We start from the raw sequence: 13,613 nt of genomic DNA on the forward strand, positions 1-13,613 counted from the left end.
TAGAGACTGATGAGAGATTGATGACCATTCGTGCTGTTTAGCCCCGTCTCGTTTAGCCGCAGTTTCAACAATTCACTTAAACATCTTGTTGACGATCTAGTATTTTCCTTAACACTCTTATTGACATGGCTACCTAATTCCTAGCCCCTTAGTGTTGAGGCAGAAAAATTCTATGCAGCAGGCACAAGATATTTTCTGGCAAGGGGTAGTGCAGAACGAAATTGCCTAGCAAACCAGCTACCCAGACCATAGCCAGACATTGTAGCACGCCCCTTGTAATAGTCCAATCCATGACCTATTTGACGAGGACTCAGTGCACCAACATAGCAGTTGATATCAGGACAGACAAAAGGAATTCTTCTATTGTTCATCTTAGGCAGTGACGATGGGTCGAAAATGACATGTAATCTCAGCCAAACATATTGATATTGCTAGAGGATCACCTACTTCAGTTCTAAGTGTTAACTGACAGAGTTCCAAATATGAAGTGTTTACGGGGATATAGTGAAGGTGCTTTATATTGTAATGATGAATATGATCTTGATTGGTTTTCATTCAAGGACTCGTAGGAGAGGGACATTGCTACTACCAACTTTGGATGTCTCAGCAAATAAGGCATAGAGAGATATACAAGTGTCCAAGGAGAAGGCTGGTGGATACTCAGCAAGAATAACATTAGTGCTTCTGGCACTTTACCATTGATTATGTTTAGTTTAAAGCCCAAAACATCTTTTAGATTATTATTGAGAATAACCTTTTCATTGGCAATGGGTGAGCTAATGTATATCCTCCCCTCATCCTTTGAATAGTTGAAATGAAAGGCCCCTTTCGTACAGGCGGAAACTCTTTTATTGTTAGAACGACATCAATCATTCATACAAGTGAGTTCCTCGTAATTCAACATATGGATAATCCAACCAATTAATCTTTTGAATTTTAGGTTGTTCGCTAGCTGTTGGTGGCCAATCATGGGTTCTAATTTTCATATCATGTTTGCGATCTTTTCTCATGATCTCATATGTATTTTTGAGAATACAGCCGACAAGAGCCACTTCATACGCACCTTCGAATTTGGTGGCGGGGAGAGTTTCGTCAAAAAATCACTTGTTTTATTCAAGTCATTGTAGAGAGGATCAGAGAAGTTGGACATAAATGTTACATAAAAATCATTGGGCATTGTTAATGCATTCAACACTAACCCAAAAATGAAAATCAGAGTTTTATCCTAGCCAACGACCAAGTAACTATTTCTTGCCCCAGTGAGTACGAGGCTTTGATATTTTTTTAATTTGATAGATTTCACTAATCTTTCTATCTTTTTTTACTTCATAGACACAAAAGCTACCAAGAATCTTTTCATCTTTGGTGTCTCGTAGACGATAAGTTATGGGTTTGGTGTCTAGGATTTTTGCCACTTTAAATAGTTCAGTGGGCCAGAAGTAATTACCCTTTTCAAAAATTTTTTCTTCAATTTCATTTAATTGGACTACTGTTTAAGGAAAGTATCAAATGTATCATGATCAGAATGATGAAATTCCGTGGGGGTTCAGTTGGATAATGATCGATGGGGTCGTGGATTTTAAATCAACATGATTTTATTTAAATCATTAATAAAAGCAGGTGTATTTTTCAATTTACAATATCTTGAAATTAAAAGTCGAATAGTTCTTATCAATCGTTCGGCCAATGCAGTCTTTATAGGACAATGACTATGATACAGCATTGTATTATATTTTATTAGTACTGTTTCAACATGTGGAATAACAGATTCATTATCCCGATCGGATTGGATTTTTTTATACGATCCTGTTCAAGAATAATTACTATAGCGTGAGCAACTTCGATACATCTGTTAATCCGTAAAAGAAATGCATAACCATATCAACTAAAAACACTGATTACAAGTAGAATTTACTTGTATGACTTATTGCGACGTATTTGAATCTCATCTAGAATTAAGAGATCTGCTTGCATTATATGCAGTGGGAAAAAGGCTTTAGTTTTCCATAATGATTAGCACGAAGGCTATGATTTCTATGCAGAGTTTAACTTGATTCATCTTTTAGATGGTCTTGTACACTTTTAGTTAGAACACCAGTGACTTTGGAAAGAGTGGTGGGGGAACTTAAACTTCCCACTTCACCAATATTTTCATAAATACGTTTCAGAGCTTTAACCATTTTGAAAATAAACACGTAGTGTACACGTCCACTACCCTTTTGTATACTAGTGGGTAATGATGGTGGTGACGTTGACTTGATATCAATACGTCTTCGCTTTTGTCTAGCTATCAGCATATTATTTAGTCATTAGACATCTATAGTCTACAGTTAGTTGTAGGTGAGCTGTTGAAGGGAACAGCAATATGTATCAATTTAAAACACCATACAGATCGTTTCTATTTGGTTCATCAATGTCAGGCAAAACGACACTCCTAACTAAAATAACAACAATTTTGATAAAATGTTTATGGAAAAGCCAAAAAAATCTACTATTGCTACAGTATTTGGCAGGAGTCATACGATAAAATAAAAGCAATTGCTACGTCGGGGGTGGTGCAGATGCAATTTATACAGGTACTTGATGTTTTCAACATTATTGAACCAAACTCGTGGCTGATTATTGACAATTTAGCTGAATCCATTGAAACAATGGTCACAGGAAATGCTACAATTGTTTACTGTTAGCTCTCGTAATGAATAGATTTCCGTTACTATAGCTCGACACAACCTCTTTCATCAGAGCAAGTGTATGCAAAAACTTGATTTGAACTGTACCTACTATATCATATATAGAGTTGTTCGTGATTCTAGTTCGCTAATAACTCTCAATAAACAAATATACCCCGGCGCCCCCAAATTTCTACTTTCACCGTAAAATCAGGCAACTACTAAACCCTACGGCTACATCCTATTGTGTCTTAATCAAAATAAACCCCAGGATTTACGTGTATTCACAGATATTTTTGACAATGAAACTACAGTATATCTCCCCGTGAACAGTAAAAAGGCTATTAGTTGCCACCATGACACTAAAAAAACTTCATGTAAATAGACTTTTATTTTCCGTTTTAAGCACTTCCAAACCCCCACTTGGGAAAGCCATACTCAAAGATAGTATTTAAAACGATTTTATTAATCTAATATATGAACTTTGTTTAAATTTAACCAAGGGCAATTTCAATTGCCAGAAGTAGTTAAGCAACAGACAAATCAAAATCGTTACATTGTACGTGCATTGGCTTGTAAAAGGAAAGGAAAAAGTTTTAAAAGGAAACGTCTTCTTCAGGCGGCCGGCAGTTTTTTTACACTTTTACTACCAATATTTGCAGGACTTGTAAACAGTTTTCTCTAGATGGCTAAACGCTATAAATTGACTCCATTAGAACTCGCTCTTTCACCCGTGGAACACTTTGAGGACAATCTGAGTAAATTCATTGACAATGAGAATATTGAGGATGATAAAAAACTACTTTTACTTCAAGATGCACTTCGCCAAGTGGACAAACATAAGTCCTATCGTGAGAGAGCCAGTGGCAATGTGAGTGTCATTGATCACAACAAAGAACCATCTCCTCAGGATTCTACTGCTACTGCTGCTGGAACACAATTAAAAAAGGATGAATTGGATTCATTTGTTTCAAGCATTGGAAATCTAATGCCACACTTATATCGTGAACAAAGTAAGAGACTCATAACATATCTCATGGAAAGTGGTCAAGATCATATTCAAGTTGATAGCAATGGGAAAGGGATTATAATTCAAGGCAATAGCTATAATCTACTTGATTTAATCTATGATATGGTTACAAATCTTAAGGACTTTTACCATTGACAGTCACCTATACAACTTTCTAAATACATTAAACTTCCCGAAAAGCCTTATTAGCAAAAGGCAAATTCTAAAAAAATTAAATGAACATACTCCTTCCTCATTAGCAACATTAAAACAAGAAGAAGAAGAAGAAGATTTTAAATCAATCTTGGAAAATACTAGCAAACCTAGTGGAAACATTGATTTGATTATGAGGAGGAGGAACACACCGCTGATGACTAGAAAAAAGTGAAGACGTATTGATATCAAGTAAACGTCACCACCATCATCACCCACTAGTATACAAGTGTAGTGGACATTACACTATGTGTTTTCGTTCAAAATGGTTGAAGTTCTGAAACGTGTTTATGAAAATATTGGTGAAGTGAGAATTTTAAGTTCCCCCACCACTCTTTCCAAAGTCACTGGTGTTCGCACTAAAAGTGTACAAGACTATCTACAAAATGAAACAAGTTACACTCTGCATAGAAATCACAGGATTCGTGCTAGTCATTATCTAAAAACTAAAGCCTTTTTCCCACTGCATATAATGCAAGCGGATCTCTCAATTCTAGATGAGATTCAAAGGCGCCACAATACACCATACAAGTATATTCTACTTGCAGTCAGTGTTTTTAGTCGCTATGCATATGCCATTCCATTGCGGTCAAAGGGAGGTATTGAAGTTGTTCAGGCCATAGAAAGTATCGAACAAGATTCGTATAAAAAAATTCAAACAAATCGCGGTAGTGAATTTGTTAATCCACATGTTGAAAAAGAACTAACGAAACCCAATACAATGCTCTATCATTGTCATAGTCCTATAAAGGCTGCATTGGCCGAACGATTGATAAGAACTATTCGACTTTTAATTTCAAGATATTGGACATTTAAAAATACACCTGCTTTTATTCATGATTTAAATAAAATTACGTTGATTTATAATCAACGACCCCATCGATCATTGTCTAACTCAACCCCAACGAAAGTTCATCATTCTGATTATGATACATTTGATTCTTTTCTTATACAGTATTCCAATGAAATGATTGTGATAAAAAAAAATTTTATGACTATGAACTACATAATAAAAGCCATGAACTAGGCTTTTATGACTATGAACTACAAAAAGTTAAAAACACTAGTGAAATCTATCAAATTGAAAAGATTATAAAGACTCGTACTCGCAGGGGCAAGAAACAGTTACTTGTTTGGTGGCTAGGATACAGCTCTGATTTTTATTCTTGGATCGGTCTGGAAGACATTAAAAATGCCCAATAATTAGTATGTAACATTTATGTCCAACGTCTCCGATCCTCTCTACAATGACTTGAATAAAACAAGTTATTTTTGGACGAAACTCTCTCCTGCCATCAAATTCGACGGTGCGTATGAAGTGGCTCTGGTCGACTGCATTCTCAAAAATACCTATGATATCCCGAGAAAGGATCGCAAATATGATATAAAAATTCATGATTGGCCACCAACCGTTAGCGAACAACCGAAAATTCATAAGATCAATTGGTTGGATTATCCATATTTTGAATTACTATACGAAGAACTCACCTGTATGAATGAGTTATGTTGTTCTATCAATAAAAAAGTGTCCGCTCATAAAAAAGGGGCCTTTCATTGCAACTATTCAAAGGAAGAAGTTAGGATATACATTAGGTCACCAATTTTCAATGAAAGGGTTATTCTCCATGATAATCTAAAAGATGTTCTTGGGTTTAAACTCAATATAATCAATGAAAAAAGAGCCAGAAGCACTAATGTTATTTTTGCTGAGTATCCACCAGCTTTTTCCTCGGACACTTGTATATTTCTCTATACCTCATTTGTTGAAACATCCAGAGTTGGTAATAGTAATGTCCATCTCCTACAAGTTTTTGAACGAACAACCAATCAAGATCATATTCATCATTACAATATAAAGCACCTTCACTATATCCCCGTAAACACTTCATATTTGGAACTCTGTCAGTTAACACTAAGAACTGAATTAGGTGATCCTCTAGCAATATCAATAGGTTTGGCTGTGATTATATGTCATTTTGGACCCATCGTCACTGCCTAAGATGAACAATATAAGAATTCCATTTCTCTGTCCTGATATCAACGGCTATGTTGGTGCTCTGAGTCCTCGTCAAATAGGTCATGGATTGGACAATTACAAGGGGCATACTACAATGTCTGGCTATGGTCTTGGTAGCTGGTTTGCTAGGCTATTTCGTTCTTCCCTACCCCTTGCCAGAAAATATCTTGTACCTGCAGCATCAAATTTTTCTGCCTCAGCACTACAGGACTGGGGGTCGAGTAAAGATTTCAACGAGAGTGTTAAAGAAAATATTAGATCTTCAGCAAGATCCGTTGGCGAGCAATTGAAATCTCAGCAAAATGGGAAGGGTTTAAAAAGGGTGCGTGGTCATCAATCACTCATCAGTCTCTACCCAGGTGGTAAGCAAAGGACATCAAAAACGACTTTGAGGATTAAAACGAAGAAGACCAATAAAAAGAAGAAGAAGAAAAGATTCTTGGATCAAAGAAGGATTTCTTCTCTCAAGATGACCTATCTCCCCCAATAAGAATCGCATCCATCAATCAGATCCTAGTTGAATCTATTCAATGCTGAAAATGTTGATGTCAGTGTCAATTATGGCTACTACGAACAATATCTCCTCAACAACTCTTCTCGGAAAATATACACTTTCAGATATTTTCCTTTGAAGACTATGTCATTGATTTATCATCACTATTGATTTAAAATTTGCGGTGAAGAAAAAGTCAGACAATACAACTCCCACTGCTGCCGATGGTCTGTCCCATAAAACTGTATCCTACACAACTTATACAAACATATTAATGTATTTAATTTGAGCACTGTTCACCACATAGGTGAGCACTAGCAATTATTTATCCAAATATGCAAGCTACATACAATTTATGATGATGACCCCAAAGGCATATAAGGAGTTGAGAGGCCGGGCACTGGGCTAAGAGTATAGATCAGGTGTTGATACTGACGGTGAGTTAACTGCTGCAGTGGCCCAGAAGTACCATCTAGTTGGAAAATTGGATCATGAGATATTCAATATATCCCAATAGTTACCCCCCAATCTTAAGATTGACATAAAGTTACAACTAGCACCATCGACTTTCATTTTGAGAAAAACACTTGCTGCAACATTTGATGAAAATGTCAATATCGCTTCGGCAATTCTTCATGTTCGAAAACAACAGGTTATGAGCTCTGTTGCATTGACAGTGGAAAAGCTAAGAGCCGATGGTAAGAACATTAAACTTCTTGTCCCAGATACGATCACTAATCAACGTCACATTTTCTGGTTCTCGCAGTTATACTGATTAATAATTTATCAATGGAGAAATCCCATCAAAACTCGCTTTGGCCTTTGTGAAGAGTGCCAGTGCCGCTGGGTCGTGGACTGCATCCCCCCATGATTTTAATTTTTTTGGTCTACCTTGCCTTGTGTGCAAAGTGAATGGAATTCCACTGTACTCTCTATTATTTGATAAAAAATCCTACAGAACTCTGTATGAGTTTACCAAGCAATCCCTAGATCATGACTACCAACTATTTGAAAATGGAATAACTGATTCAATGTTTTCAAAAAAGCATGGTCTATTGGTTTTGGACATGTCTGTCACTCAGGATACGAGCATGGTACGAACGGGGAATGTACGTTTAGAGTGCATATTTGCCAATGCTTTGACTGAAATTATCACACTAATACCATCGATTCAATTTGAAACCTATTGGGAAATCACACCCGACGGCAGTGTTCTACTAGACCTTGCACCATGAAAACAAACCAAACAATCAACGTATTTAATATGGATTTATACATGTCCCATTTCAAAATCCTATTGCATACTATCGAACTTTATTGAAAAAATTCCAAGTGTTAACAATACCCTAATCATTATTAATAGCAGTCCATCGACTTTGAAGACAGGCCATAGGCTATGTATCTTTAAAACAGCGAAAAATATCGAATTTTTTGATGCTCTTGGCCTCTCATATAAATTCTACAATCCACACATCAACAACTTTATTGAAAGCAGTGGGAAAACTATTATTCAAAATCAGAAGAGAGTACAGGATTTAACGGCTAAGACATGTGGCTTTCATGCACTACTCTTTTTCATGTTCAGATGTCGTGGCTATGCTTCTCAGCATTAGTTTCTCAGCATTTACATTGACTTTCCTTCATTGAACGACTTCGTAGTGGAAAATATACTTTTTTAATGTTTTTAATATTGATTTTAGTGCCCTAAGAATAAAATTTTCCAAAAGTGTATGCAAAATTGTTTATTAATAAAAATAATGCATATACATGATAAAAACGACTTTTCTACTCTTTAGATTTCTTCTTCTACTACGTATAGGTGTTCGTCGAGAACAAGTAATGCGGGTAGATCATCTGAATTCACTGTATACTGATCCTGATGTGCTGCAATGTCTGGGTCACATTTTCTACACTATAATGTAACTTCACTCTTATCATGTCTGATTGTATAGTCAATGATATTGTTTTCATTCATATTGTAAAATTCGCATATTTCAATTTGCCTATTTGAAGCCATGTCACATACAGTGTCCTCAAGTGGTGAATCACACTCCGTAATAGCCAAATAGAAATCAGTAGGCTTATAATCATAGTAGCCATTGCTTCACAACGATGACGTAGAAACCAAATTCTTTTGTTGTTCCAACAGTTGAATCGTAGACCTGGCTCCTCCTCCCAAATCAATCTGAAGCCACGACGATACCAATATCTTAGCAATAAACTAAATCACGTTTAGGATTCTTTCCAATCATACCAGGATATGTATTCTCCCACTGATTACATTTATCATAATGGAAATTAGAGCGTAGGTGTCCTCTAGGATGAGAGTCACAGACCCCTTCAAGGCAGGAATTACAACCTTTAATTTTTGCTGCATATCCTCTATGCAATTTACACGGGTTGCAAAAACTGCTCTTTTCATCGTTCTCATCAATCAATGTCAATTCTCACATGATGACCAGCTGCCCAGTGTATACATGCATAGTGGACATGTATGGAACATTTTTTCATGTGTTGACTCTGTCACCACCGAAATAAAACTGAGCTATGATCAATAGCTTCAGTGGGATAAAGAGAGAAATAAGAATAAATCCTCTTTGAATAACACTTTTTTTGTGAAAAAAAATCATAGTCTTACATTTCTAAGCTAGTGTTTGTTTAAAAGCAAATCCACTTTATAAATTTGTCTTGTCGTGATATATTTCACTAGTGTATCTAATGCAGCTTGAAGTCTGTTTATATGCACAATGTTCAGTTTCGCTGCAAAGCATAATTGCTCATCCAATTTAAATTTGCTCAATGATATCACATATCTTGCATACATATCGTCCCATTCAAGGCTTAGTCTACATCCTCGTGTAATTTCCACTGCCACGTTTGGTACTCTCACCCCTGTATCATTGCCGCTGCCTGTTCCACCATCAAGCTCCAATAGTGTAAACGTACCACTCATTTTTTTTTGCTAATATCGTCTCAAATAATAATAAACTGTTCTCTCTCTGAATTCGAGTCTCTTACTAATATGAAACCACAATGAAAATCATTCCTTATATTTGAATCCGATTACTATACTAATCAAGTTATCGCATATGGAGTACCGTTAGTAGAAACATCTCTGATTGGCCCAGAAAATAGGTGTTGCCTCATAAACCTGTCTGGTAAGGCATGTACTGTCTGTAGTAATAGATGACTGCCCGTGGTATGCCAATGTACCCGTGAAACTGCACACATATCCATGGCTCAGGCTTCTAAGCTTTAAATATATAGATGCATTACTACTCCCAAGCACAAGCAACCTCTGCCCAAAAAAAAATCTATGTACACTTCCTATTAACAAATACTATACGTAAACAATGGGCAAATTTCATAACTTATTGGCCTCTCCTGGGGATTTTACCCCTAAAGTCATATTTATTAGATCTTTCAACTATACTTAACAAAATGGGTATCTGAAAATTTAGATCAGATAATTTTGGGAAATAAATGGGCGTGGGAAAGGGGCCAGTTTCCCTCCAATATTTTTTGTCACTTAAAAAAGACATTAGATCTTTTAATTTCCATTCGAATGCGAATCCTGGAGAAAACAAAAACAGAAAAAAATAAACATACATCCGTAATCTGTCCTCTGGCCAAAATAGCAAAATTCCACATTTTTGTATATAGGAGCTTGAAATTTCTACAGTAGGGTTTCCCGGTACGCTGAACCTGATTGTGTGCTTTTCATCAAGATTCTTGAGTTTTAAGGGGTATTTTCCTCCTATTTAAAGAATCGGACAAATTGTCTCAGGCTCTCCCCGGAAAATATTCCCCCCTGAATACCCCTCCCACCTCCCCGCGGAGAACAACCCGCCAGAAAATACCCCCCAGGAAAATAACCCACCGGAAAATCTCTTACGAGGAAAATAAACCCCCGCTGAAAGGAAATTATTCCCGAAATTTTTCACTCCACAAAAAATTGCCCGAGACAATCCCCTCCCCCTGCAGGAAACTCCCCTGCGAAAAATGTCCTTATATTTCCCAATAACAAAAACTATCTGTAATCAATGGACAAATTACAAGACTTAAAAAGGCACTTTATAAGTTTTCTCTATAACGGGGTTCTCTGATTTTTTTGTAGTTAGGGAGGGAGGGAGCTACCTTAAAGGGCGCATTATAATGCCAAAACATCCCAGCTCTCATTGAGCCATCAGATAAATACAGAATTAGTTCTGTATTTATCTTAGAGAGACTAAGGGAGGGTGGAGGTAGAGATTGATGTATAACTCCGGGGTCGTAACTAGGATTTGTTTTTGGGGGGGAGGGAGCATTATTTGGTGGGTTGGGGGGAAAGAAACTTTAAAAACGCATCACAAATGTGAAGTTGATATCTACTGCCTTATGATTTCTGGGAGAATTTCCGGTCTACGCTGTTACTTTGAAAGTAAACAGTAACACTAAACCCCAAATCGAGCAGAATTTATTCAGCATAGGAGGGGGACTGCCCCTTCTCCATCAATACCTTTACCTCATGGTCGCAGACACTCTGGAGGGTGCTCATTAGATCAGAAACTGATAGTTCTAGTCTTTTTTTATAAGTCGAAAGTGATTGGAGGCTAACCAGTTACGGTCGGGAGGGGGGAGGGGAGGAGTATTTCCGGGGGGTATTTTTAGAGTGAGTATGTTCCGTGGGGGTATTATCTGCGTGGGGACTTTCTGGAGGGTATTTTCCGGGGGGGGGGGTAAACTTCTGGGGGGATATTTTCCAGGAAGTACTTTCCGGGATGATATTTAACAGGGAGTATTTTCCTGGGGAGAATGTATTTTCTGAGGGGAGGGGGGTAAATTCCTTGAATAGTTTTAAGATCAGTAGAGCCTTTAAGCTCCCGGGCGTGCAGTCAAAAAATTCGAATTTCCATTATTTAAAGTTCGTCGTTTGTTTTCTTTTTTGTTCAACTGCTTTATTCAAATATTATACCCATTTTTCTATCTATATTTTCATTTACTAAGTTCTGTAAATAGAAAGCCGCTGTGTATTAATAGATTATTTTGCTAAAGAAAGAGACCTGGAACAAGAAACAGCAACAAGTTAAATTTAATTTTAAACGACAGTGTGACATGAAACTAAAGAATAACATGACAATTATTCTACTGCAGAGTTTAGATGATTCAGAAAATTGCGATTGAATAAGGAACGTTTTAAGCAGGAAGGAGGAAACGAATTCACGACACTATTCTTAATCCAACCGATATTGCTGATTTACCACCCTGTTAATTGAAGCTAAAGAGTAAAACAATGATTGTGCCATACCGTATTTTAGATATCTCAGAGGGTAAAGGCAATGGAACACATGATTTTGAAGTTGGAGGTAATGATGCAGGAAATGAAGCACAAGTGAGATCTATCGCTAGAAGAAATTTGACAACCAGCAGCACAAGGAATACATTGAATCGTAAATGAAATCTGCTGATAGAAGCGAAGCAACAGTGAGAATCACAATGAGCTCCAAAAAATCCTATAAAATGGACTACTCTTTGCTCATTACCAGCAAGGCCGAATTAAGTTCACGCCAGACTTTTTTAAATCAATAATTATTGCTTATTTGACACCTCATGACCTAAAACAGAAGAAAAAACGAATATATGTACTTTGTATCAACATGATGGCGGAATTAAATTCACGTCAGATTTTCTTAACTCAATTATCATTGCTTATTTGACATATCATGACTTAAAACAGAAGAATAACGAATACATATACTCCGCCAGGATCGAAAGCAGCTACACAGTTTTTTTTTTTCTTAAAACTGGCATACTGACATTTCTGGCCACAAAAACAATCTAGATAGGTCAAAATTCAAGGAAGAATATTTATTTTCCCAGGGTAATTGTAACAAACCAACAGTGACGCCATGAAATCAAGAAGAACTTACGAATGTCTTCGGGTAGAAGACAAGCGACAATGAAAATAAGTATACAAGCTTGCTACGTAGCCGTACTAAGGCCTGGCGGTAAAGCTAATGTAATTCCGGTACTATATATATATACTATATATATATATATATATATATATATATATATATATATATATATATATATATATATATATATATATATATATATATATATATATATATATATATATATATATATATATATATATATATATATATATATATTATATATATATATATATATATATATATATATATATATATATATATATATATATATATATATATATATATATATATATGTGATATATATATATATATATATCCAGGTCAATCTTTCTAACCTAGCTTAATCGTTTTCCTAACCCATTCAAAGTAAACTGATACCTGGGTCAGAGATCTTGTCAGAGATCTAAAATGGGACCTGAGTCAGATAAGCCATCCCAGATTTGTCTTTTTCTGAGGGGGGGGCTAAGACAATTGCAAGCTTTTTATTGATTGATTGCATTTTAGAAAATGTTAGCATTGAAAGCAAATGCTCACCAATAAAGCTTTCGATTCTTAAGTTACTCTATTTTTTTATTATTACATAGCGCTTGTGTTAGACGCTTTTTTCCTGAAAGACTGGGTGTCCTTTTATTGAGAGTTAACATTTAACATTTTCTTTATTTGGATTATCTATTTATATGTTTATTAGCAATTTTATTTATCTATTTGCTTCTTTGTTTGTCTCAAATTTATAATTTATTTGTCTATTTTCAGTCAAATACCTACTTCAGCCTTCAAACTGGACTGTACTGAAGGATCAAAAGCTGTATGTGATCAGTATATTTGCACATTCAAGGATATCTACGGGGAACAAATTTACTTCATAGACCTTGAAGGGATCTTTAGACCTTTCTACATTAGTAAGTCGTAATTCCTTCTTCCCCCTCTCCCTTTGTAATTTAGAACTGCTATTTAAATGACCCATTGAAAAGGATTAAAAAGGACATCTATTACTGGATAAGACTTTCTTTTCAAAAGATTGAAGAGGAAGTCCTAATCGTTTATTAGGACTTATAAAGGATCATTATAATCGATATTCGATTTCCAGTAATAGAAGTTAAATCTTTGGGTTTTTACTGTAGTATCTATATATTTTTTCGCACGTTTATAACCTAGGCTATAAATAAAATTCAAATCATCAACGATTCTTTCTTATAAAACACACAAAAAAACAAAACAAAAAGACCTTAAAAAAGAGCTTAAAAGCATACAAATTTCGATAATTTCTCAGTAG

At 35.8% G+C, this 13,613-nt stretch overlaps 1 protein-coding gene across 2 annotated transcripts in view; it reads left to right on the forward strand.

Annotated features, from left to right (window-relative positions):
• Nucleotides 1-13,613, forward strand: part of LOC148943588 (integrin alpha-PS4-like) — a 338,717-nt gene that overhangs the window by 297,617 nt on the left and 27,487 nt on the right. For both annotated transcript variants that reach the window (XM_089101816.1, XM_089101817.1), the window contains one exon: nt 13,094-13,239. In XM_089101816.1, the coding sequence (XP_088957942.1) occupies nt 13,094-13,239 (146 nt within the window). The remainder of the gene's footprint in view (nt 1-13,093; nt 13,240-13,613) is intronic.

Source organism: Artemia sp. Qi Xiang Cuo, chromosome 15 (assembly GCF_049724085.1).
Source record: "Artemia sp. Qi Xiang Cuo chromosome 15, ASM4972408v1, whole genome shotgun sequence".
Taxonomy (NCBI): Eukaryota; Metazoa; Arthropoda; class Branchiopoda; order Anostraca; family Artemiidae; genus Artemia; species Artemia sp. Qi Xiang Cuo.